Source organism: Clavelina lepadiformis, chromosome 9 (assembly GCF_947623445.1).
Source record: "Clavelina lepadiformis chromosome 9, kaClaLepa1.1, whole genome shotgun sequence".
Classification (NCBI taxonomy): domain Eukaryota; kingdom Metazoa; phylum Chordata; class Ascidiacea; order Aplousobranchia; family Clavelinidae; genus Clavelina; species Clavelina lepadiformis.
Genome location: NC_135248.1, coordinates 4300947 through 4328889, shown reverse-complemented (window position 1 = coordinate 4328889; position 27943 = coordinate 4300947). Strand labels below are relative to the sequence as shown.

General features: G+C 37.9%; 2 protein-coding genes across 13 annotated transcripts; one reads left to right on the top strand and one right to left on the bottom strand.

Annotated features, from left to right (window-relative positions):
* The first annotated feature begins 77 nt into the window (after positions 1-77).
* LOC143470135 (uncharacterized) lies at positions 78-15953 on the top strand. Of its 6 annotated transcripts, none has more exons than XM_076968049.1 (30): positions 78-220; positions 2070-3401; positions 3443-3574; positions 3646-3688; positions 3817-3955; positions 4072-4190; positions 4370-4400; positions 4873-4932; positions 5173-5281; positions 5828-6145; positions 6388-6489; positions 6611-6667; positions 7004-7087; positions 7668-7764; positions 7963-8048; positions 8336-8435; positions 8513-8648; positions 9281-9398; positions 9695-9809; positions 9939-10031; positions 10347-10399; positions 10599-10676; positions 10756-10803; positions 10981-11068; positions 11353-11474; positions 11698-11796; positions 11865-11923; positions 12259-12307; positions 12398-12439; positions 13509-15953. In XM_076968049.1, the coding sequence occupies exons 2-30, from the start codon at positions 3296-3298 to the stop codon at positions 14648-14650; spliced, it is 3825 nt and encodes a 1274-aa protein (XP_076824164.1). In that variant the 5' UTR covers positions 78-220; positions 2070-3295; the 3' UTR covers positions 14651-15953. The 6 variants fall into 6 exon arrangements, with proteins under 6 accessions (XP_076824164.1, XP_076824165.1, XP_076824166.1 ...); XM_076968050.1 differs by having other exon boundaries at positions 94-220; positions 2205-3401; XM_076968051.1 differs by having other exon boundaries at positions 120-3401; positions 6394-6489.
* Positions 15524-27392, bottom strand: LOC143470137 (palladin-like). Of its 7 annotated transcripts, none has more exons than XM_076968057.1 (18): positions 27254-27392; positions 24657-24838; positions 23637-23753; positions 22640-22733; positions 22240-22554; positions 22081-22158; positions 21896-21995; positions 21694-21795; positions 20891-21016; positions 19554-19652; positions 18931-19080; positions 18397-18491; positions 17952-18074; positions 17608-17740; positions 16997-17204; positions 16550-16712; positions 16204-16337; positions 15524-15953 (listed from the first exon to the last, which is right to left on the bottom strand). In XM_076968057.1, exons 1-18 carry the CDS (start codon positions 27256-27258, stop codon positions 15796-15798), a joined length of 2382 nt encoding a protein of 793 aa, XP_076824172.1. In that variant the 5' UTR covers positions 27259-27392; the 3' UTR covers positions 15524-15795. The 7 variants fall into 7 exon arrangements, with proteins under 7 accessions (XP_076824172.1, XP_076824173.1, XP_076824175.1 ...); XM_076968058.1 differs by lacking the exon at positions 21694-21795 and adding an exon at positions 21558-21629; XM_076968060.1 differs by lacking the exon at positions 17952-18074.
* Between the last annotated feature and the right edge of the window lie 551 nt (positions 27393-27943).

Sequence of the window (27943 nt, the reverse complement as noted above, 5' to 3'; positions counted from 1 at the left end):
TCAAACCAGTCGTACGATGGCGCTAAATCTAAGCAAAACACTTGTGAGAGCATATAATCATTATGGGCGTTTGTTTGGGTTGGGTTGCATTTTTTAGGTGTTGTAGTATAACGCTCTCAAAGCGTACCACAACGACGCCTGTGTAGAGCGCAATTGGTGGATGAAAGCGCACAACCATGTGAAAGAGGAATCCTAGCCTTGTCATCGGGAAATTAGCTCAGTTGAGTGAATGTGAATGTAGCAGACTATAACTTTATTTTCCCCATTCTGTAAATTTTTATCCTAGTGTTAACTGTTGTTCTAGTTTCAACGCTCATATAGATGGTTTTGGGTTAAATATTTTTTGAGTTTAGGTTTTGTGCATTGGTATAACATCGAGTTTTAATGCTTTTTAGGAACAAGAGAATATATTAGAATATCTGTCTGTCACTTCAGCCAGTGTTTACGTTTTTTACTAACAAAGGAAGTGATTGATGTGGTATAACATTATGGAGTTACCAGAATTTTGCTCCCTAAATGAGTATGGTAACTTAATTGTATTCTTTCATAAAAAATATGCGGATGGCAGGTGACTCAAAGTGCTTAACAAAATGTTTTAGTTGTGTTCCAACCCCGTATGGAAAGAAAGCGTTGTGCACCAGTCATGTCCGGCGCACAACAAAGCTATCTGGTGCACAAAATGAGTCAGAAAAACTACTTTATAAGCTAACTAATTCTCAAACAGGACCATCTGGTGCACACTCGTGCATACCAGAGCACAATTTTTGTTGCCTATCGTTGCAAACCAGTCCTTAAAATTTACGCTGTTCGGTGCACAAAAAAACTTACTTTCCATACTGAGTTCCAACCTGTGCAAAAGTCTGCCCTTGTTTAAGGACCCAAGTCAGCAATCATAATATTGCCATAATGCCATTAATGGACCACACTGCACATATCATGCCATATGGTTTCTTAAAGTTTGCATTTGATATGCAGTTGCATTTTTTGGCATGAGTCAGTTAAATCTCATTTGTAAAAACGCATTCTGATCAGTAAGACCTACTTGCGTTGTTGTTGCATTGCATCATAATGAATTGTTTTTTCATGCATTTTTTTCAAATATTTTGTTATAATATAAAGTCAGGTTATAGTTGGCTGAAAACTCACTCATTTATAATAAAACAAAGTATCGAATACATTCGCCATGCATATTTAAAATGACTTGTGCACGATAGGCTTACTTTGTTAAGAATTGGTATCCAGTCTGGCTCATATTGAAATACCAGTTGACAAAAGTAAAAAGTTACTTTACTGAACAATAGGTGAGCCTACTAAAAATAGTTCTGGTCTGCTGCAGTCCTTGTGCATTTGAAGTCAGGAAATAACCAACAATCTGCAGTCTTTATCTGGATTTGTAAACTAATATGACGGACTGAACTAGTATGATGTCTTAAGTGAAGTTTGAAGAACTTTGTCTGACATTTGCAGTTGTCAGAAATTTCAGAATAAGTAACCATAACTGTATTTTAAGTATAGTTAAATATTATACCGCTATCGCTCTGAAGTTACATACGTACTTGACACAGTGCAGTTGGGCAATTTCCCCCTGCTTTGAACTGTAGGTTACTTATGGTGTTAAATTGTCAGCATCTAGTTGGTGTTGTTGTTGAATTATGTTATCACAATTTCAGGTATCATATATCGGATATTGTAAATTTTATATTCCATATATTGTATATACACTGAACTCGACAGTTATGATTTTTTTACAATTGTTTCAACTGGAAACGTTGAAACTTATGGCTGTTAACTTCATATGCTCTTGACTGTTGCTATTGCAACCATAGTGTTTTTGTTAGAAATTATATATATGGTTTGGGTGCACTGTGTAGTGCACATGTGTAGGTTTTTCAGCGTATTATGATGTGATTTATAGTGGAAGTCACTAAATATTACTACCTTTGGACTGTACTATTTTTTTCATAAAAGCTGAATAGTCAGTGGTCACAATACCTGAAGTCACTAAAGTCAAACTTAGATCAACACAATTAGCCACAAATGAACTGAAAATATGTTTTGGTCATTTGCAGATAAGCTTCATTTTTTGCCAAGAACCTCAATCAACACTAACTTTGCAAGAAAGAAAGCAGTAACCTATTGACTGTGTTACGAGTTGATATTAACGGTCATGTGACACACATTAGCACAATTTATTTTGCATGCAGGTTAAAAACACACATTGACATACGCAGATGTCAACATGGCAAAGTAAGGATTTAAAGATGATTATGATGCCCTTCAACGTTCAAACTGAACAGCTATGCCCAAATACAACGAACAATTGTGTGGTTGGAAGAAAAAATATGCCTTAGAAAAACTAAGCAATAATTATAGTAGTTATGTAATATTTGAAATTCAGTTATAGAAACTGGATATTTTTTGCAGGAAAAAATTTGGTATCGTTCTACTGTGGTCATAAAAAACGGCAAATTATCTGAGTTTATATTACGTGGCTTCTACCGTATAATCATGTACTGGTATCTGGTAGATTCAACATAAATTTGCTCTAAATTGCGAAATGCAAAGAGTGGGCTGACATTTGTGGCAACTTATATATGTAGAGTATATATAACCAGTGAATGTGTTTGTGTACTGTATATATTTCCTTGTAGCTCGTCCAACAATGATAAATTTTTCATTTGTATGTATTAAGCTATCTGTCTTATTGAATATGACGCGTTAATCATAATTGTGTGAAATCGATTGTTGTTGATTAATGCTTTGAATTGCATAATTCCTTTCAACTATTTTTAACTTCTCCATTTGGTAGTCCACTGGTGACTTGTCATAAGCTATTTACTCATTGGGATTAACAGCTTACAATATTTGCAGCATGTGACTAATTCTTTAAATTACTTTGATGTTTCGTATTTAAGCTACAGTTAGCGACTCTTGCTACGCTGTTAGTGGTCCTATTCTATTTCTGCCTGTTATATTCAGTCAAATTTGAATTGAAAGTTGTGTTATTTTTGGAAATTTTGTGGAAAGTAACGTATAGATTAAAGTTTAGATGATTTCAAGAAAATGGTGTACTTTATGTGTCAATTTAAATTTTTTGTAGATAACGATTGTTTAAGTAAACTCTGCTGTATTCCCAACTTAACTGGTGTTTCTTGTTAATTGATACAGAAAAATTTCTTTCTAATTTTCCTTTTGTATGCAACATATTTTAGAGACTTTAGCCAGATCTTATATATTTCTTAATTAAGCTTTAATTTTCAATCATGTAATTGTGTATAATTTGTGTAAATTTCCAATGGCGGACACCAAAGCACCAGCACCAATCGTTGACAGTGAAACCAGTGTGGACTATTATGTTACTACAGTAAAGAACAAAGCAGATGCTGAACCTATCAAAGAAGGTAAAAAAGAATTATTCCTGGTGTGAAAATTCTTGCTTCAGTAACTTCGCTTATGTCAGGTGATGATGTCGCAAAACCCCCAGTTTCTATTGTGGTGTCTGTTGATCGAGCTGGTTCTGTAAAAGTACGAAAGAGGAAGAAGTCTAAAAGAAGAAAAAAGAAGTCCAATTTAGGTAATGGTACAACTTACTCTACGATGCCATGATAGTGTTAATATTTATATAACCCTTTTTATCTTTTTTAGCCTTTGAAGATATTGATTTCCCCAAATCAGAAGATAGCCTGAAGTGAGTGATTTACGAGTGTTGATATTACTCTACTTTTTCCTGCCATTCATTGCAATCGACCTGCAACATCCCTAACGTTTGCATTATGTGCATTCGAATTGTTTTATGATTTGCTCAATATCGTTCAGGCATCAGTCATCTGATTCTGGTGACAGCTTGACAAAATTTCGAAGACGTTCCTCGTCTGTTTCTGAAAAAGATTTCCGAAAAAATGTCAAGAGAAGTCTAAGCAGTCGGTCAACAGGCAAAGAAAATCTTGAGCCAATAGTAAGTTAAATTCCCTAATTTTGATATATTATAGACAAAGTTTATGACAGGCTTAGATTGATGTTACCATATTATGATTTTATGTTGTTTTGTAACTAAGCATGTTATTGCATCAGGATTTCAGTGCTGTCCGACGTCGTGTAAAGAAAAAAAACTCATTTAAAAATAATCGAAATGGCATGCTACTTGATGTGGATACCCCTTTCACTGCACAATCATCTCTTTTAGTCAATGGGTACTATCATGGCATGGAATGTTTTTATTTTATGCACAGTTTTCTGTTTTTTCTCCATTTTTAAAATTACCTGTGCTAGGCAAGGAACATGTCTTTTCCAATCCCATTTAAACCAGTTTTAAGAGAATGATTTATATAAATTCTGTTCTGCATAAAATGAAATAAAATTTATTGTGCAGGCACAGGAGCACATCAATTGATTCATGTCAGGTCAGTTACTGTAAAAAATTATTCGTTTATCCATTGCATTGGTAGTCTGCATTTCATAAAAAGTGTTACCTGCACTTCTATAGTTAGAAAAGGTTAATTTTTGCGAAATAATTCACCACACTATCATGCATTAATATAATTGTTGATCAGTTCTGTTTTGTATGTGCATGGCACCCTTTAGTATACTATTTCCTGATTGTAGGATATATTTTTAGCTTTTTTTATAATATTTCAAACTTTAAGGTAAAATATTGTGCATTGGGGCACTTGACTTGTGAAGCTGTTTGCTTTCAAATATATAAACTAACATTCTTCTACATAAACATTCCACGTTAATGACACGGTTTTAACCAAAGTAAAGCATGACATAAATATGGTGAAATCTGTAAGGCATTTTTGTTTCAACCCTCAAACACGTCACACAGAAATGTCAACTTTGACGTATGTGTTTGAATTTACCTTATATTTTAAGACTACCCTCGATACAAGGATAAATGGGGATGATTCTTCTTCCTCAATGCGTCCTGCTAAAGTAAGTAGATTGAAAGAAAAGTTCTATTGTTTTGAGTATGCTTACTGCACTGAGTCAGCCATTTCCTTTTAGTGTATTGTAGTATTAAAGCTGTGTATTATTTTTTCCTTATTCTCAGTAACATGCTATTACCAACAGATTGTTTCTCTGTTATAATTTACGTCCATCTCTACATTAGCCTACTGAAGCAAAAATTTGCTTGTTTCTTGTTCAAATATTTTCATTTTTTCTAAACTACAGAAACAGGTAAACCGGCAAGATGCTCTTGCAACCCTTGATGCCTTCATGGTGGAAGTGGAAGAGGCAACCACAGTTGCTAAGAAACAGCAAGAAGGAGAAAGATGTAAAGGTGAATAATGTTGGATTATTTTTGCAGCAATGCCTTGCTAAAATCACCAGCGTTTATAATTATTGGTTGTCTACACTGAATAACTTGAGATGATAACCATCTATGACGCTATTGATTTTTTCTGGAATTATCAAATAGTAAGATTTCTTTAGCTTTAGTTTTTCCCCAGATATCATTTAATGTATTGCTATTCATTTCTGGAACATTTTTTCGTTTTATTATTTAACTGTCAAAAAAATCTTGTTTGTTTGTTTGTGCAGAAAAGTACCAATGTTAACAATTGAAAGAAAGTAAATATTTTTTTGTGCAGCTGTTTAAAGTTAAATAGGGTTGCAAATACTGTATGTCCACATCGCTGTAACCACTTTACTTAAGCGCTAACAGTTTTTCAGTGCCTGACTTCAGCAACAACTCTGTCTAAAAAATTTTGCATATTTTAATTGTCGTAGAATTGTTAGCTTTATTATGATTGTGGTACCTTATTGATTAATGAATGAGGGATTACTACTTCACTATGAGCTTAGTAATCCTGTAATTATCTTCTAGATCCAGTATTGAGAAGGTCACATTCACTGACTGAGATTAGCGATACCGATTACGTCATGTTTGACATCAACCCACCAAATAATTCAATCACCAGTGAGTCCACAATTCGGTCAACGTCCACCATCCCATCCTTTGCCATGGACCACCGCAAAAACGAAAGTGTCGGCCAGCACAGCGTCATGTCCAGTGTGTTTTTGTCTGATCGTGAAGTTTCGATCGAAGAAGCAAGAGTTTTTGATCACCATCGTGCTGCCAATACATCTTCGAGCGACGCTAAATCAGATAAGCGACCAAGATCTCTCTGTGATATAGTTCAAGGTCAGATAATTTCTCTTACCATCTCTTGTATGTTTCTGCCTTTTTCTTTGTTTTATACCTTATATATACGTCTTTTATACATGCAGTAGAGATTTGAGAAAGATACTGCCTATCTAATGCTCGGTTGCATTAGCGCTTGTTTTGAAAACAATATTTACCTACCTTTACTAAAATAATGAAAGTATAAATTTAATTTTGATGTTTTAAATTTCGTTTGAAATTTCAAGAAATTATTTTGGCAGCGACAGATGCTGAATTATTGGGTGAGATCGCAAACAAAAAAGTTACAGAAGTGGATGGTTTGCAACAAAACAAACCACCACCTCTGTTAACTCCAGGAAAAGGTGAGCAAAAGTATAATTATAGTTTATTTTGCAATGAAATATGACGAAACGCAAATATTACAAGCATTTATGCCTCAGGCTAAGTAACCTTATGTTAAGGCTCTTTGTGTTGTATTTTTAGACTTAAACTATGGCATCACTCATCTCGAACAAGTCTGCAACCTCATTGAACAAATAGGTTGGTCTCTAATTACCTTTAGATTGCTATAGTCTACCTTTCTATGGTAAAACGTGAATCATTGTTTATTATGTGTTTATATGGCTTTGACTGCTAATACCGTCTAAGCATATTGCGCTTACTGCTTCTTTCATGTCTTTTGAATGGTGTGACATAAATATGTTTACTTTAGATATTTTGTTTTGGATGTTTTTCTTAGTCATTAGTTTCATGATTTTTATTTACCAAAGCTCAAACAACACTTAAACCCTTTTCTTTTGCTATAATCTATTACTATATTTTTTATCTGGTTTATTGGTTTGGATATTACTAAGCTTACAATACGCATGTACATAGGTGATCTACGTAATGAGAATCAAATGTTAAGGAAACGAGTTCATGACCTCGAATTACAAGTTGAAATTCTGAAGGAATGGAAAGGTATGGTTTTTAGTTCTTTTTTTCACTTTTGTGATTTTTGCCATGTTTGAAATTTTTCCTACATTTAAAACAAATTTTTCCTAATTAGTGATTGCGTGCTGATTAGTGGTAGTTACTGTGGCATAATGTAAAAAGCACTGAAATCAGTTAAGCCCTAACGACCATTTTATCTTCTCTTTAAAAATAACTATGACTGACATAATTATGCGCATGCACTCTATAGTCTCACTCTACTTGCAGTAGTGCTCTGTGATAGGTTCAAGATTAAAAATTTACTCAATTTAGACATAAGTGTTTCTTGCTCTTGTAAGTGCTTGTTTTAAAAGAGTGTAATGGCATCTACGTGTGATCCTTCACACACTATTGTGCACTGAAACAAATCAGTGTGACTTGTTTTCTGCTTCACGCTGTGTCTGGAGGTCACAACAAAGGCATTTTTTTCAAAGCAGTTGAGCATGTCTAGACTAAATGCATCAAGCAAGCTTTAAATTACTATACCACCAACCAAGCCATCACCATAATTCAGATAAATGATAAAAAACTTTTTCAAAGTTATTGATTAAACCTTGTGTTGTTACAGTCCCACACGGTAAGTCTGATTTGAACAAGCTGGACTACCACTCATCATTCAAGAGACCGTCTCATCCCGTGGATCGTATCAGAGACGCGATATCGAGGTTAGCCGAGATTTTTACTTGATAAATCATTTTCTACAACATTAACTGATTGTCCAATTACGTGCTCCTATGTGCATGCCTTTAATATCCAGCATCAGTGTATAGTCTTCCCTTCACTAATTAGCAATTAAGAAAAATCCAAACCATTGCAATGAAACTACTGCATATATACCAGTTGCTAAATTTCATCGTATCCAGGTCAAGAAAAATAAGCGTGGACAAAATTGGCAACTCAGCTCACGATCACAAAACAATAAGCCAACCTCTGATGCTATTGAATGATGGTATGTACTTGCGTAACTTATTTACTGCTAGGTAGTTTCAGTATTCCTTTAAATGGGGTAATTAAAAGTTGAATGACGTCACATCACATGACATCAAGAGTGCCTTCACTTAAAGTTTTGCGGTGTCAACTGTTAATTAATTAATTACTGGAAGTGGTACTGGTCAGGTTCTTGTTGTGATGTTGTTTCCCAAAGTTTTGTCTAAACGTCGTTATTGTTAAATGTGCATTTTTTTTCAAGAAATATGCGTAAACTGTCCAGTAGCTGAATAAAACTTCCGTTTGCAGATCCAAACCATGCCGTTTTGCTTGGTTCGTCGAACAGTTTTAGCGTGATTCCGGATAGACCTGTAATATATAGCAACGTTCGCCTAAAGAAAAATAGCAGGTAGCATGCTACATAGTGAAAGCGTCCATCATAAAGCAACTGACCGAGGGTGGTAACTTTATTTTTCCCTGTGTTAGACGTCATAATTATTCCAAAGATGACTTGGATCTCTTTACGAAAGGTCGTTGGAAATTTTGGAAAGGTCAAGGGCGAACGTTTGAGCAACCTCTGAAAAAACAAGTGATATCTTCCATCAAGGCCGAACACACCCAGGTCAGAAATTAAGAATTGTTCATGATAATTAACCACGGTAAAACATTACAATGGATGCAGCAGAGCAAAAACAAACAAAAATTGGAGACGAAACAAAATCGCTTGCTTTAATAATAATTTGAGCTTGTATTGAACCAGATGATTTTGGTTGAGTAAGTTCAGGAAGAATTATCGCCCTTGTTTTCGGGGTTTGTAAAAATAACGCAATCTTGTTTTAAGAGACAAATGGAACGGGAAATTCCTTAATTTCTTATCATCAAATTTTTTCACCTTTAAAACACTTCAGATAGCTATAGAATAGACAGTAATACCTGACTGCATATCCATAGCACTTTATGAAGTTGTGTTGTTTGTTGGTATAATGTGTTAAACTGCAAACAATCTTACCACCCACCTATGCTTACGTAATCTTTGGAAGGTAATTACGCGCATGACTAAACTAAAATACGTGAAAGAGATGTACTGAATGAATGCATCGTTAGACTCGCCGCATTCCAACTGTTCACAAAACCAGAAAAAATGAACACAATTGCAACAGGAGAACCGTTTTTTATTGTCGCGCATTTCGAACGTTCTCCTGTTTCTACTCAGCTTTCATATCACCTTCTCAGCAGCAGTATTATCCTTAACAGGGGTCGGCTGTACATCTGAAAAGCGCTAGCGTCACACTTGACTCTCTGCTGAATAATTTGGACAACGATTTTAGCCAGAAGATGATTCAGTGGCAGTCGTCCGTGAAAACAAACCGAGGTAACTGCATTTTGGTAACCCCCAGTTTTATATCCACACCTGAGCAGCTACTGTTATTTCCTCTTAACGGGATGTATTTTAGAAACTACCTTTGTACACCCCCTTCCTTATTTCATTCATATAAACTGGCCTTTAGTTATAACGTGGGTTTTAGTGAATCAATAATACGGTGCTTTGAATGTAATTTTTACAATTGCTTAGTCAAAGTAAAGGCTTCGGTATAATGATCTCATGAATCTTTGTTGACAGCGTAGCTTATTTTCCTTGAATCTAAATAGCGAATTTTTTTCTACTAGCGTCTTCAAGGGCATCGGAACCACCGCTGGACAGAGGAAATAGACCCATAGGGAGTTCTTCCACCTTGGTTATGACTTCCAGTGATGAGACCAAAACAACCAAATCCGTTTCTCCGTAAGTTCCAACCCAGTTAAATCCTGATAAATTTGCGTCACTATATACGTGGTAACGGCAGAGAAGTACGTTGCCAGCATTGCAGTACACAATCGGGCTTCGATTAAATTTGAGTCCATCTTTTTCAAGTGATCTAAATAGACCGGACTTCAACAGCAAAGGAGGCCGCCGATTCTGGGAAAAAGTTTCCGCTCGGAATTTATCTTGGCGCAGCGACCACAGGTACGTTGTCGAAATCGCATGACGTAGCGCAGATAAATTTCGTTTACTAATTAAGACTGTCTTTCCCATTCTCCACACTGCCCAAACTACCGTCCAAACTTGGCAATTTAAGTAATATTTCATTTGGTAAAATATTTTAATTGCCGTTTGCCCTGGGTGTTGCGGGATTAAATAGGATGAGTAAGACTTTGGAATTTAGTTCATGGCCGCAGCTATCTACGACATCATACGCGCTGTTTGTGCCTGCTTCAGCTTTTATCTTTGAAAGCTTACATGCCTGTTTGCACTGTATTAAGTTAAAGATATACTTTGCAGGAGAACAATGTCTGAGGACCAGGTCGCTGCATCCAACGCTGATTCAGACAGAGGTATAGATCTGAAAAGTACATTACAACTTGCTAGTATTTATAGACGAATATATTTTAAACCATGTGTGTGCACAATCGCAACATTTTAACCATAATTAACATAAAGAATTGAAACACGCTTTACGCAAATTACAACAAAAGCATAAACAAGCCAATACACGTGTTTGCAGAAGTAATTAACCAACAATACATTATGTAGAGTCAACGCTAACTAGATCAAGAAGCGCTGCTGTGGCTAAGACATTCCACAAGTCAATGCCATGCGTGACGCAGCAAGGTATGTTTGTTTAGTTTATCAAGTCAACTGTACGCTCAAGGTTCGGTATTCTTTGATCAATACACTTTAACTTTTGCAGAATTGGGTGGTGCTGAGGATACTAAATTGCCAAGTGGGACCCACGCAGGTAAAAAACATTGCTAATACAGTCTCATCACAATAACGTTGCGAACCGGCTTTATATAGCGGCGTCGATTTATTATTGGACATTTGTTCTATACTTATATTACGTGCGATTTTAATATACTTGCGATATTTATTTTGTTCTTACTTGCTCAACATCGTTGGCATAATGTTATTTTAGTTACCCAGTCCCTCAATTCAGCCGAATGGTCGGCCATACAAGAAGCTTTCCCCACCACCAGTAGTTCGAATGGAAAACCAATCCAGAGGTCCGGGTCTTTAATTTACCTTGCAATAATACAATAACTGTCCGTGTAATGCGTGTAATTACTGCATGTTTACTCATCTTTGCTGTGCCGGCAATTTTGATGCTGTTGTATTATAGCACGTGTTATTGTAAGGTTTGTATATCCAATTATTCGCATATCAAGTCCCTTTACCTCTTTCAAGCAGTGGGCAGTAATTTGGCCATTTCTGCGGTATAACAACAATCCGGATTACATAAAATGACGGAGTTAAATGAAATTTTAAATTTAATCTCGCTGTGTCCCAGGCTTTACAGCGGCAGTCAAGCTCGTTTCACTTCTCCGTTACGGAAGAAAAACAACAACAGCAACAAACGGAAGAGTTGGTCTTTTTCGAAACCCGTCGCCTCAAAATATTATCTGCCCTCGGGTAACAATGACCTGGCAAAATACATGGGACTTTTGTGTAATAGAGTAGCTAAAAAGTACAATAGAAATTACCTAAGTACTATCAAGATTGCCTTGCACCTGCAAAGGTAACTGTAATTACGCGCTAATTGTTATCAATGGCTCTCTATGCAAAAGTTAATTAAGCGCATATTATTATGTACCTGAGCCAAATGAACATTTTCCTTTGCTTTTCTCACCTACAGACGATTTCGGAATGGGATCAAATGTTGGAATCGCAGAATCGATTGGACAGCAAATGACCCTTGACCTTGATAACGAAGACGTGAAGAGCGCCACCAAAGGTCAGAATGTTCAATTTCCATCAAAGCAGAAATCAGGCGTTTTGTGAATTTTAACTTGATTCTAACAGACGTCAACAGCGAGGAACTCGGGTACCTAAAGAGGAGTACGGTCGTGTTACGTGAAAAGGTGATATTATTGTGTTTTGTTTTCCATCAAAGTCTAATTAGAGTCGTCACCCTTGTAACAAATAGATAATAAAGAGAAATAGAGAGATGGGCTGGTTTTCAAATTCCACAAAGTAGCAATGGCCACGGGCCACGGCAATCGCAGTTAAACACATATATTATTAATATGATGCAAACTATATGAAGCTGTTATGACGCTCTGAAGAAGAATGATTTGATTATTATCGTAGTATATATTCAGCATTATGTGAAATATGTATTTCACTGCAATTCACGTAGTCATTGCTACTTTGTGGTGTTTAAAAGAGAAATAAATAAATCAAAGTTACCTTTTAGTTGAAAGCATTGGACGATGATATGGAAAGAAGTCCATCACAGCAAGGTGGTAAGTAAAATCTTGATATATGAAATGATACCTTGGTACCTTGGTACCTGAAAGCACAAAAACACGTTAAACAATGGTTCTTTCATGTAGTACGACGTCGACCGCTTTCTTCAATTTCAGCATTCCAGTCAGGTGAGTCTGCTTGCTCATTGGAACTTAAAGGTTTTTTGTTTCGATTTTTTGCCTTAGCGTTTGATTTCGATGCTGAGATTTATCTTGCTTGGTTTTAAGTTAAACAATCATTTATTTTAATTTGCCATCTGTTTTGTTATATTATTTTGACTAGTGTTTAATGAAAAGTACATAGTTTTCAATCACTTGCGATTGAATTTGTATCAGATTCGACCAGAAAGGGCACCAACGGGCGTAGAAGGTTCGAATTGCATGCCTGATATCTAACTCTGTTGTGCCCTCTATGAAGGTTATTAATTTTGACACTTTGTAAATTGCTAACCCGTAGCCGCATTATCACTGTTCATTGTGTTACCATAACTCAACTTGTTTCACTGAATCCCACCTTGTTTCACTGAAAACTTCAGCATGAAACGTATTTGGTGTCAAGGCGTTCATCCAGGGAAGTTTTCTGACTGTTTAGCAATTTAAGTCAAACATTCACATCATTGCCTTGTTTCAGAATCTTTTTTTCCGTTCTTTTGTTTTGAACTTGGCTGGTAAGGGAGATGCTAGGAACCCTTCGGTCATGCATGGTGCACGCTGCTTGCTTCTTTTTCTTCATTTTAACTTACCTCTCTACACACCTGTTACGTTATGAATCCTTCCACATGTTGAGAGTTCAAACATGTCTGATCTTTGCTGATGCGTTATAACCATTGCGAGTTTCATGTGGTTCAGAAGTCGTTTAACATTTATCCTAAACCTTCGTTTTAACAGCTATGAAGATAAAATTTTTGTCTACACTGTCATGCATAGGTTAAGACAATAGCTGTACAAATCCCGACCGATCAATGTTAATTGAAATCCTTAAATTTCAATCTTTTACCTTAACCGAGTCGTGAATAATTCTGTGATATCGCGCAATCGGATTTATTTGCCGTCTTGAACCACATTGAACCACATTGACTCTTGAACCACATTGAACGCAGAATTTTCGACCGAACTTCATTGGATAATTTCCGTTGACGTTTAAAGGTTTGAAGCTCTATAGCGATATCTGTGTATTTATATGAGTAATCTGCTTTAGGTCGTGGTGCCCGTTTTTTCCGGCCCTCAAAACACGCCGACATCCTACCACTGTCTTCGTCTGACGTCCGAACATCGGAGCGCGTTATGATGCCTCTGATGGAGGAGGCCGAAACTCTTGCGACTTATCAGAGCCTACCCGAGCTTAGCTCCAGTCGCGATGATTTCACTTTTGACAAAACAGAATGTTACGATGAAACAACGAGTAAGACTCGACGTCACACCATCACTGTGCTTGATATGGATGAGGATGCTTCGTTGTCAAAACGGGATGAAAGACTCTGCAGCAGTGTTCCCTCCTATTTGGATCAACAGATTTCTCTTACTCCAGTTCCGAGCCTCATCAGCCAGAAGATCACTACCTCGAGCGAGGTCGTCTCCTCATCAACCAACAACGGGATGACCGTGAGGAAATGGGTCACGACGAACATGCTGAGCAAGAATACAAAGTCGACTTCCTCTGAGTCCACCTTTGGAGCATCGTCATCCAGAGAGAATTCCCCGGCTCCGAGTCAAGCGAAAATCAAGAAGCGCAATACTATAAAAGAAAAGTTACTCAGCCAAATCCACAAATTGTCTCCCAAATCTCATAAATATGAGGGAAATCCTCCCAGCAACAGTGACACATCCCTAGATTCGGATGTGGGTCGTGGTCGTCGGCGAAAGAAGAAATTTCACATCCCATCGTTCCGATCAAAACCTCACCAGGAAATTCCATCCTCCTACTCAACAGATGAAGGTAAAAATCTTGCCAAAGAGTCACCGAGCAAAGACTCCTCCTCTTCCTCCAAGACAAAAAAATCAGAGAAGATCACACAGATCTCTGTGCAGTTGACATCGGATGCTGTCGGATCCTCCAATCGTCGCAACTCTGCAAGTCCTCCCCGGATTGTGAAGGGCCTGGTGAGTAGATTAAGCAAGAGGTTCATCCCACACGAAGTGAAATCAGCGGACTCGAAAATGAACAACTCGGATGTGTCGAGAGGCAAGAGCGCAACTTTTGTTTCTGCTAAAAATCTCTTCGAAAGCTCTTCCAAAGATGAAGAAGCGAGATCACGGGCGCTTAGCGAATCGAAGCTCTCTGTGAATGCAAACAACAACAATAACGTTACTTTATACTTTCATTACACAAGGTCGCAGTAAAACTTCTTGCCGTTACGATCGTGAAATTGCTGCGCAATCATCGATTACATTTCGTTCGTTTGATTTCTGCTTGAGCGTTGACTTGCATTGTACTCAGGGTTTTTGGCTATTTGTTTGTCAAATGTTTTTGACAAGATTATACGGTTGTGATATTTTCAAGAAGAAAAGTTTATTTGTGTTACTCCCTACGGTTATGTTTTCTTAAACGTACACAATCAATCATCGCTATGGACTTAGAATAGATTTCTTTTTGAAATAAGTCAAAGTTAATTGTGTAACGTAAACAAAACTTTAGAAAAGTAAAAATAAGATTGTTTGACAACTATTTTATTCTGATCAGGCCTGTAATAGTGTTAAAGGGTCAATTTTGTACAAAGTTTTACGTTCGTAAACGGATTAGATTTTTATGTGGAAACTAACTTATTGTAGCTCTTGCGTCAAGTGGATTTTAAGTCTAACACAACAGATATAAAAATTTCAATGAGCAAAATTTACTCATTGCAATGAACTTTTACATTTGTAATATGCGCAATAGATCTGTTAGGTACGCATTGACTTCATTGCATGTTATGCATACACAAATTGCAATGTTTCAAGCTTGTGCAGTGGAAAGCCTTTAGCAACTTGCCTTCATTAAACTACTGGTTATGTTTTATACCTTATCCCCTAACTTTCTATGCAATTTTCGTTACTGGTGGTTTTATTTTCGTAAACAGATCAAGCCATTTCTTTTCACTCCTACGGTATATATATATATATGTTCATAACGACCATTTTCTTGTATTATTAATCGTCCTCATTTGGAAACCTGCAATACAGTTTACCTCTGAAATTATTGTGTTAGCTGCTGACAGGCAAGTAATTTGTCGGAAATGAATCATCGAAAATTTTATTTGGTAATAATAATTTACATGATTTTGGCGACCAAGATACATAAAAATCATCTATAATCATCATCCCGTATAGCATGCAATAATAATCGAGGGCACAGCTTGCTATTTACAGTAGGGTTCTCTCAAAACCTTCAGATCATGCACAGCGACAGATTACAGCATTCATTACGCGCTATACAGCCGACGCCATCATCAATAACTCTCAACAATACTTTTAATAAACTTTCTCTGTTAAAAGACAACAAGATAATATTAAAGCTCGTCAGACTCTGGCAAATATTGTGATTGTCCTTGAGCGTCGGGACTGATAGCTTCTCTCATATCGATCCCGGCGACTTTGGCAAGATTGGCGTATCTGTGTGGCGTTCTTATGCGTCGACGGTTGGTCGGTTGCTCTCCGGCAGTTGGCGCTAAAGACAAAGAATGTTACCGGCGATATCCTGTCAAATGCGCCTTTTTAATTCAGTTTCTTTATTTTACTCGGTTCATCTAATTAATTATTTATACTTTAATTTAGCTTCCAAATTACAGTACTTATAAACTAACCAGTACTCATGTTTCTTAACCACTTTAACGGTTATTATTATTATTACTAAATCCATGGTGCTGGGTTTTAAAACATGGCAGAGTTCACAGAAGTCTCAAAATAGAAAGACTAACAATAAACGTCGAGTTTGCAGTTACAACTGGAAATTCCCGCTTTGCTACTTGCGCTACATGTGTACCAAGCCGCATCACTCAGTTTTGCTTGAGTTATTTGAAGGCAGACATATCCAGAGTCGTCCTGGTATAACCTGAAAAAGTATCGGGGATCGCTTAATACCCACGCACTTCAGATTACCCTGGTCAAGGATGTCTTGGTTTACATTTTATGCAAGGCAAGTTTGACCTTGTACCTACACGGCATTATTACGTGTACATAAACAATTGTTAATTAGATGCTGAAGAATTGATCACAATCTCGAGCTCTCTAATAATCATCTAAAATAGGTGACGACATTCGTACTGTGTTCTGTTGTCATGCATGACTTGATCTGATCCCTGTTTCCAGCATATGATTGGTCGAGGCGAGCCGATGACTCTTGCTTCGAGACGAACGGAGTCGCCCTCAGCAACACATTGGGCAGATAAACGTTGTATAAATACAGGGGCAGTAAGTTGCTCTCTTGCTGTAAGCAAAAGCAAACATGTTATCAGTAAATGATTTATTACAGCCTTCTATTAACATTAGGCTTATTTGAATCTAGTTTTCAAAGCTTCTGTGCGATGTGACTTACAAGCTGAACGTTAGATGCTAAACAAAAAGCATGTGTAGAGGTAAACCACACAAACCAGATACCACAACCAGACAAAAGATGGGTGTATTCAGCTTTCAGTTAAGGAATTTCACTGCATCGTTAGCTTGTCTCAAGCTCTCAATATAACTCTATACCCGAAAGTTACATTTACTTACGTGTGACATGTAGCTGAACGTGAGTGGTTGCAGTTCCCGCTTTGTTTTTTGCAGTGATCGTGTACTGTCCCTCGTCCATCGGGGACACCCGTTCGAGCAAGAGGCTGTGCACGTTGTTCTCGCGGACGAGAATCTTATGAAGAGCGTCTTGGCGTACAGGTCGTCCGTTAATCAACCATTCTAGGTTTGGAATTGGTAAGCCTGTCACCTGAAGGTAATTTAACCTTATACTGGTTTAATTGCTTCCTGCTTTTGCTGGATTTATTTGACACTGAGGTCGACGATGCTTATCAACAATGTTTAAACGGGATAGAGATTGTCAAGTGCTTATGCCTTATACTGTAAATACACTACCAGAAAATTTCTAGCCACAAGACAAATCTACTTTCCTTTTAATATTAATGTTCACTGACCCCTTTGTGGGTAAGTAAGCTAGTCTACGTATGACCCGTTTTTCGGAAAATTGATAAGTGAAAACAACCGAAAACTGGTCAAGTATAACAACCCTTCTTGCTTTTTAAATGTTTTTATAAAAACTCGTCAAAATGTGCCAGATGTTGTGTGTAGAAAGATCCGGTAGACGAAAAAGAATTTGAAGCAAAGGAAATCACCTTAACGTCAAATCGAACCAACTTTCCTTCCTCGCTACGGGTTTCTGCCGATGGTTTCTGAATGAACGTAGGTCGATAATATCTTTCAACCGGGCTCTCTTCATCAACTGCGAGCTCGCCTTTCACCGGAGCCCTGAGAAGCGGTAAACGAAGAACGTTTTAATCGCATTCATTCGAAACAATTCTTATCAACTAACGCATCCATACGGTATCAAGCGATGATGGTGACAACAATAGCACTCGTGTTAGCATGAATATATGGCAATGCCCAAGTTATTTCATATGACGATATAGCAGTCACTGACAGTGATGCGCAATGAATATCAATGATCTTCTTTTCTTACTTATACGTGAACTCTACAGGTGACGTTGCGGTTAGAACTTTGGTTGAGGTCAACCGTGGTGACGTCACACCGTACGACGGGGCTCCAGCAGAACGTGGTGACATCATGCTTGTGACAGGTGAACTGAATAGTGATGTAAAAAAGGAAAAATGACAACAAAATGCAAGTTTTGAAGTTCTGAAAGTCAGACATGCAAACCAGCTAATCACCGCAAGTAATTAAAAGAAAAGTTCCATGATTAAAAATTAATGGGTGTGGAAAGTTTAACACACCGGCGCTTGCACTGGCGTGAATAAAACAATCAATGGTGCGTGAAAAAAACAACAAAAAGTGAATCAATGGATGAGTTTATGTGCGAGTTTTAAGTTATAGAAACTATTTGTACAGATGTACGTGCACTTAGTACAAAAAGCATGCAAAATATAAAAGATTTTCACCAAATTACCTTGGCTTAACCAAAGAGGGCGAGTTAACGCCATTATTCACAGACGCTCCTCTTTCCGATATCATGGCCAGTCGTCCGGTACTGCTCACGCTTCCCTGAATTTTTATCGATTATAATCGATAATTATCATTATCGTTGATTAAAAATCGATTAGTAAAATAATAAACCGTAGTTGAAATTAAATTGACAGCATGCAGATTTCCAATCAGGTTCTATATGCTCTGATTCGACTCATTTCACATTCTAAGGTATACCTGTCTCCTTTGGCGTTAGCAGGTACAATAAGTACAAGCTTAGGTTTTATTCCGAGATAGCCAGTGCTACACGTTACTCCCTTATAGGCAAAACAATTATCGTTAACTAACTAACAAAGGAAAGACTTCGCACTGGATACAACAACAGAAAGACTGTCTTTTATAGTCAATCAGCCATTAGACACAGCTTTGTGTAACGCAGCTGTTATGCATACTTAAAAGCATTCAATTAAGTGTACGGTCAATTTCACCTCGAATCTATTCGTCTGTGCAAACTCACCTGCGGATTTGCAGCAAGAGCGGTGTAGTTGCCGTCATCTTCCATGCATAGATGAGGGATGTGAAGCTCGTATCCTCCTTCGTCATCCGTCCTCTGAAGATAATGCTGGGATCGTTTTGAGATCTGTTTACCGTCCTTGAACCAATAGATCTAGAAAGGTGTGAAAAAATGTAGAATATAGAGATTACAATTATATACAGATTATAGATTATATATTATAAATATAGAGATTAGAAAATTTGCCAATGCAGACATCAAAAGCTTTCGCACTTACTGAATAGTTGAGTATATATGATAACTGATAACTCTTTTAGCGTTGACAAACGAGGTCACCCGATTTTTAACCAAAGATCGGGTGACCGCCTTTGGTTGGTTTTTAGACATCCATTAAGCGAGGTGTTCATGCGGAATTTATAACATAGGTTACGATTAAAGAACAATAGTCTCACACTCGTAGCAAGCGTTATACGAATGCAACTGCGTTTACATACAAAATGTTCTCAGAATGCCTTTGATTTTAATGCGAGCCGCCTCGAAGACCGGGCCAATTGTGCACAGCGCACGAGTACATAAAGCAGTTTTCTTTGTAAAGCAGTTTGTATGGTTAGTAGCAAATTACTAACCTTGGGTTTAGGTTTTCCTGAAACACGGCAAACAAATTTGGCGGATGTGCCATCCATCGCTTTAAAGTTCTTCAGAGTACTTGTGAAACCTGGTGTAGTCTGTACAATAGATGCATATCTGTATGGTTAACCTTCGAAAGAATAGTATATGACCATATGTGATCTCATAATAATGAGTAGAATGCTTGAGTTTTAAACACAAACACCCAAAAACGGCCACGGACAAATTTGACCTAAAACGACTAACAATAGCCGGCTCCTAACTTCCTTATAAAGCTGTCTATCAAAAATAACAGCGGGTCATTTCCATAAATGGAACTACAGCGGCTACGGACAGAGCATGTGGTAAGACAACGATTGGCTGAGGCGTGTGCTGGAACAAAAACAACATGGATTGCGCATATTTTGTAAATGACTCAAACTCGAAAGGGCTGTATTCGAATGACAACAACAAGCATGTAGCGCATATGTATATTTGGTAAAAAGTAATGCAGAAGCTTACGACCACATAACGATATACGGGGCGCTCACTTTAATTTCGTTAAAGGAATAAGAACATAACACGGGAAGAAAATCCAAAATTTTGGAAAATGACCATCTTGGAATGAAATGACCATCTACACCAGCGGTTCCCAAACTGGGGTCCGCGGACCAACTGGGGTCCGTAAAGCAGTTTCAGAGGGTCCGCAATGAGAATTAGTCTTTAAAGCTTTTAAGCAGTTTCAGAGGGTGGATGTAGTACACGACATCAGAGTTGCGCTATCCAAAACCAAATCAATCATTGATGAGTTATTTGCAGCAAAACAAGTGCACCCATCCTATTAAACGCCTGTCGTATTTGTTAGTTTTTGCTTTTTCTTTCATTGGTGTGGTTTTTACATTTTTTCCTATAGTATTCTTTGATTTTATAGGGCCGCGAAATATCAAAATAATTGCAAAGGGTCCGCCAGGCAAAATTTTTAGAAAAGTTTGGGAACCGCTGATCTACACCCAGGAATGTATTTAGTCAATTAAAGAATTTGTACGAGAACTTTTTGCTTTGATGGGATTACTCAGGCTATTTTGAACATTTCTCGGTTATGTTGTTAATCTGTTTTTGATATCAAAACGCGTTCCCAATACAAGCAGTCAATATTTCAGTGAAAAATGCAGCCTACGCTCGAAGCTATATTTCCCCCGCTTCATTGTTCACCTAATCTAATTTAAATGTTCCAACGCAGGTATCCAAATCGCATATCTTTTTGCAGCAAGCTGCGTGTGACCTGCTTACAGAAAAATATTCACTTCAAACAATAATATACCAGCATAATTGTTTGAATGAATCGAAATGATCAGACCTGTTCAGCTTCAGGAACCTCTTCAAATATGGCATCTTCAGGATCTTCGTTAACTGGTGGTGTTCTTTCCAGTCTGTATTCGATCTCGTTCATGAGCCGTTGTTCGAAAGTTGATATTTTATATTCCTAAACGTACAATTGTAGTAAAAGTGGGAAAACGAACGGTGTTTGTCGGCTTTCTGGTCATAACAGTTAAAATTTACGGTTTTAACAGCAATCATAAATGCAATGTAAGTTACAAAGCAAAAGAAACTGAAATAAGAAGAAACAGTAAAAAGTAAAGTCCAAACAACTGCAATAACAGAAGCAGTGTGAGTAAGTGAAATAGAAGCACAGGCTATGTGGCCAGTCGATACATCATGTTCCCATACGACCTTTTTGTGGTTGCATTCGATAAAGAAAGAATGCAAAATGATAGGATAAATGCTTTAATTAAACGCTTTGAAAGTTTACAAAACGCTTACTTAAACGCGTAAAACATAAAGACCAGTTTTAACTCGTTCCCACAAGTGAATGGGCGTTATGTGAAAAATACGGCCCTCAGGCCAACAATCATCTAATTCTAAACAACTATGAAATGACGCGGAGATGATCAAACGGCGCATGCAGTGAGTTGTTTTGTACGATTTCTATGTGCAAAGAATTGCGTGTATGCAGGTGAAAATACCTGCGGTTCGATTTCTAATATAGCAGCCAAGGTTGGCGAATAAAGAATGTAATCTCCCTGAACCTCGCCAGCCTAGTGAAATCGAAAGAAAAGAAAGATACGTTGAGAGTTATGAGGCTATAGGGCTCTATTGCACCTGTGGAATTAGCCGCGTTGGCGACATCGGTGATGATAAACTCATAGCGTGCCTTAGCTCAATATCTCGTTCAATAATGGCCAGTTCACGATTGACCTTTCTCTAAAAATCCAGTCCCAGGTCAGTGGTTTTTTATTTAAATCAACATCAGCTCTAAAATTGTCGTCATTTACAACAAGAATCTCGATAAGGTGTCTGGTACCTGTCTTTCTTGTTGTTTTGGTACGGCCGCATTTTGCGCAACCTCAGCAATGACTTGATCTTTTTCAGTTTTGAAGTTGTGAGTCTCGTCCGAGCTGTGACTAAAATAAAAACAGCGAAAATCTCTGTTAGCCTTTATCAGGTACAACACGTTAAACGCAAGCAATAAAGTACAACGTAACGTACGACGATTGAGGCGAGTGGTACACTGCCGTTGCCATGGCTGATGCTGCAGGTGATTTTGCGTTTGATGACGTTGTTGAACTGCAGGCAAAACATCACGACTACGTATAATGACTCTTCACTGAAACATGCAAGCGTAACTAACAGAATTTATATAAGTACCCGTTTGCCGATATATGAGCCTGCTCGTTTATATGATGACGTAATGGCGGTGATGACTTTGGTGATGATGACGTAATATCGATATCGGGTTTTATGGTTTGACCGGCAGTCGTCACAACTTGCTGCGAGTTTTCAACTTTCTTAGCAGAGCTTGAAGTGCTAGCACTTGTATCAATGACGTAATAACGAGGCCGTTTTGGGGTTACAGTCAACTGTGAAATCTGTCTTTCGGTTTTACTGGTATAATTTGATGACGTCACTGACGAAAATGATGACGATTCGGCACACGATGACGATTCAATGCACTGCGTATCCCTGAACAAGCCACAACGCAAACATGACTGAAAACATTGAAAAACACACTGGTAGCATTACAAAAACAACCACATTGATGCCTTACCGTTGGGCTGGCAGAACTTGCGTAGGCCTGGGATGGTGGTACGACGATGAAGCAGCAGCCGCAGACTTGGTCGAGATTGAGTGATATCCTCTTCCTGAAAAGATGTGGGCGAGACACAGTAAAACACCTGGCTTGAATACGCAGACTTCACTAAACCAATGAACCTACACGCGTCCGGTGCAAAACAAAGGCCACATTCTCAATTTGCCTACCACGTTGTAATATGTCGCTATAAATTTGTCCAACGCCACAAGAATTGATGACTATACGCACAAATAGTTTCAAAACTCAAGAGTGCCCGTAAATGCCTTTCAAGTAATTCATCTATTGCGCCTGACACATTTGTGCGCCCTTTCATCCCACCACTTGAACAGCCCCGCTAACTAGCTAATATGTCACTTTAATTCGTTTAAGCCGTTAAAGGGCTTTCTGCAAACTATCCACATATCGTGACGTTGTACATAGAAAAGTGCTATTGCTGGCGGATGTCACAGTTTCCTGACTTGCAATCTCTGATATCAATACGTGAAAGTTTCCCATTGAAACTGATTTATAAACACTACAAGTTGCATTTCGCGTCGGTTGGAAGTAGGTTCAGCGAGCTGATGCTGTTTTCGTTGCTGCAGGCTGCTCTAAATTCCGTAAAAGGAAACGGCACACGAAATAAACTGTTTTGAAGAAGAAAACGTTTCACGGTCGAGCGGCCGTCGCGCGTCATTGACGCGCTGTAAATTTGACGTCACGATTTTAATACCTGCACTTGATAGAAGAAAGAAAACAAAAGAGCAAATGCGGAACAATTACGTCAGCAGGCCAACCGCTCATTTAAATTGTCAAAAAGACCTTTTCGTCTCAAACGCTCGTTATCCACGCCTACATTGCCTCATGGCTCTATCTATAGAACAGATATAACGGGTTGTTGTTTGAAAGAACAACAACCAAATTTGGGCTGCAGTTAAAATCTTCCCATTCTTGGTATGATATGACGTCATCTTACCTTTGACCACCAGCTTGCATGACGTGTAACTAGAACCGGCCTGATTGATGGCCTCGCAAGTAAAAATCCCAGTGTCTTCGGGAAATGCTTCTCCAATTACCAAGGTAGCAACTTCCCCTAAAATTCAAACAATTAGGAGGATATTTTTACCGTATAGATTTTTTCAGGGGTTTGTCTTGTCCACTTGCGGAAAAGTAAACCCTAAAGCAAGGGATTTAACGTTGTGTGCTTGATTGGGAAAAGATGTTTGTTTCGAAGCGTATACCGGAAGAAGCGACAGTCCTATCTCACTAAAGAAGTATGTAAAACTTATAAATAATATCAATAAATAATCACTAATACGTGTGTTGTTAATATTAAAATAAAAACGTTGTTCATATCCAATTATTATAAACTCAAAACAATTAATGTCGCAAAAGCGATAAGAAATTTCCGCGATCCCAACACATAACAGCAAGCGGAGGTTATACTAATTCGTCCAGAATTATCACTTATCAGATAAATGAGCCTGCTCGGGTAAAGCTTGTTTTACCGCTAAGACACCAGCTTTAATAGCTGAATTGCCCACAAGCAATCACGATGGCGATTGCGGAACGTCAGTGCGGCTGAGCGGGCCATTTGTGGCTGTCAATTACATTTAACTAAAGCTCGGTGTCTTACGCAGATGTGAGAAAGAGAGAAGCGCACCCAGTAAGAATTTTATAACACATATCAATCACGACGGCTATTTATGTATCGCAAATCCTAACATTAAATTTCTACATAAAATCGTACCCTTAATTCTGTCAGTCTGATACCATTCTAAAGGTCAAGGAAAGGAATAGCTAAGCACAGAATTAAAACATGTATGCTACTGCTATAATAATTGGTGAAAGGCTTTATACCTATCTCATTCAAATATTAAAACTGATTTAGTGTTATTCCTACTGTACTTAAACTAATTCTGAAATTATCATTATTGCGACCTTGATTTTACGGTTTCCCTATGCTGTATGTACTAGGTCCTTATCATATTTCTACCTCTGTGAAGCATCCGAAAATCAGGACAATCTTCAATTACATCTCCCTCGCGTTTCCACGTAATAGAAGGCGGTGGTTGACCTTTAACCCGACATTCAAGGACGACGCACTCGCCTTGGGAAGTGGAAATATCCCTCAGTGGCTTATGGAAGACAGGGGCCGCATCTTGGGGAGAGGATGAACTGTCAAAAGATTCAGGCAGTTAAATTTTTGCAAGATACTAAAATTGTCTGTGACGTGCATTGGTGAATAGGCCAGCACGCAAAGGTTGCGTAATGATGATTATACAGTATACGCAATTTACGATTTGCGTTTTTGTACGATTTTACCTTGCATAATTTACGTATACGTCTTAATGGTCGTATACCATTTTGTACGACAACGTTTTCGCATGCTGTGACGGGGATGACTATACAATGGGCTCAATATTAGATACCAATGCTCGTTCGTCGTGCTAGCTTAAATGCTAGTCCTGGAGGCTGGTGTACCACAGTAAGCTGTACAGCAAAAATATTATGGTGCTCGGGCATGCACAGTAGGCTACTGCGTACAATACTGTTGTCGGTTTGATAGCAGCGCTACGCATTCATTGCTTGAACAAAAGTGGCTCTATTTGATCAAAAATTGATTTAAAACAAGTTAAATTCACGGAGCAAAAACCGAATTAACCGTTATCAGCTCAGAAAACAACGAAATTAGAGTGTATTGAAAAGTTGTGAATGTAAACATACAATTTATATATGTCGAATTACCAGTACAGCATGTAACAAACGAGAAAATATGCTGTACTATGAGTTGGCTGAACACAAGATGTTCCTAAAGACATTAGACACATACAGACTATCTCATTAAGTGGATTTTTTTTGCGTGTTGATTGTCTACGTTCACCGGACCTTAGCTCCTTAACTTCTTTGTATGCTATCGCTAAGGAAAAGGTGTATTAGATAAAAATCAAAAAATGTAATAGCATACTTGATTGGACGTATATAGAGTGACGTATATTTATTGCATCGCGTTCACGTAAATTTTGCAAAGCGCATCAACCTTATTGTATTGCAAACGATGGAAATCATATTGAGAAAACTATACTCCAATTGAATAAAATGTTGTTGCAAATTTCTTTTCTTGAAAACTTGTATTTTTGTTTTTGTATCCAGATTTTATTAAGGACGTCCCATACGCAAAATTTCTCAGCTTTGCGGGAAGAGACCATTACAGTTTCTCACGCAAACGATTTTTATAAGAAACGAGTACATTTTCTGCAAAAAGAACAGCTCCCTCATTCGAGTTTTACTCTTGAGTTTTAATCTAGCAAAAAACGTCACCAACCACTAACATTTCGTCTTGGCAGTTCCAGTGTAAGTTACTCCACGAACGTTGGTTTGTTATTTGGCTCAACAAAGTGATGGGGGGCAAAAACTAAGGCGACCGCTTCTAATAATTTTATCAGAAATTAGTCGTTTTACTAATAAATTAAACGCAACTGCCATTGAACAAAAAAAATTATTTCGGGCAACATTTTAACACCAAGCTCACTCAAACCGGCTGAATCCATTCACTGGCGCAACAAGGTACTTTCACAAGACTTAACCAAATGTTGAAAAGTTTCCCGTGGCGACTACTAGTGGTTGATAATTAATAGCGATCGCGAATGTGTAATATTTAGTAGCGGACACACACGTCTAAAAATACAAAGGCCTATGTTGCTCGTGGAAACCATCAGTTCCATTTGCTGCAAGTTTTACCAAGTCATTAGGCATAGAAGCGTGAGACAGTAACTAATTTAAAAGTAACTCCATTATGAAGGGTGCGCTCGTTAATACTCGCAGAGAATTTTCATGGGAAGCTTGTTTGGTGGACAAATGACGTCCATCTAACAATAGTTTCAGTATTTGTTACATGTAAATTGCCAACGAAAGGAGGATTTTAACCCCGAAACCTCTTGCGAACGGCAATGGGGGTAGATTAGATCACACTGGTCGTGGTAAGAATATAGTATAGTCATAAACTCACTCTAGCGCTCGCGGGAATAACATTCTAAGCGGGTTTCAAACCGAGGTTTCACAATCGGATATTACGTTTGTCTAAATTAACTGGAGCAAGCGAGTCAGCCAGCAGATAAGTTAAATGAACGTAAAATCAGCTCGCGAGAACTCTCGGCATGGACCGAGTCATATAGACACCAGTCGACTGGACCTTAACCAATCCCAAGGGACATAACCTCCTTGAAGAAAATTGACTGCTGGTTGCAGTTGAAATAAAACTTACCCGTGCTAAGCAACGCAATAAACGTTACGAAGTGTACAGAATGTAAAATCTGCAAACAGAACCTGCAAGCAAAAAAGTTAACAATAATTATACCTGAGGTTAATGTAACCAATATTTTAAATGGTCGATGACTATAACCGAACGCGCTCCATTAATCCATTCGGTTTCATCTTATTACATGTATGATTACGTCATAATCAAGATCAAAACCCAGAGGTGATTTGGAGCTAAACGCGCTCATGATAGTTGTCTGTCGTGTCAAACACTATCGCAAACTATAACATGACTTGGATTACATTTGACCACGAGCAATTGAATCTAATACAAACCTCATTTTGATGTAGTCAACTTCAACCAGGCTAATTCCAGATTTAATTTTATGGCATTATGAAAACAGAAGTCCAAGGTTCAAAACTTTAGCTACGGAAACAGAATAATTTTATTCATCATGCGCATCTGCGTAAAGCTAAAAAGGTTTACGCTTTTTTTGCAGTTTCAGAATACTGAGGAGGTTATAACGTGTGGGAAGCTACAAAAAAGCTTATCACCCATGAGCTACTGATACCTACATTCCAAGTAAAAATTTTGTAAATAAGCTTAATTCTACTTCCCGTCTGCTGAATTTATTTATTTGACGTCTACAGAATACTATAACATCAACCACTGTTTCGATAACGCTTTGGAATTTACAAAGCTTCTGGTAGGTCTTGACTAACTAAGCCACTCTGCTATTTGGACGCCGGCAAACGCGATTGATGACGTCACACATGGAACAGCTGAATGTTCGGACTGTGTGTGCAGCACCCCACGCGTTTTTGCACGTGACAGGTTTCTACCTACCATAGCCAGTACAAATCTTATTTAAGAACATCGTCTTGTTGTGCATTAACTATAACATGCAGTATTTCCTTTATGGATTTTAAAACTGCGTCTTGATTCGTCTGCTAGCAAGAGCGTTGAAGTAAGCTAGAGGAATGTCACTTCGACAAAAACCATCCTCTCTTTAACAGTGATAGCTT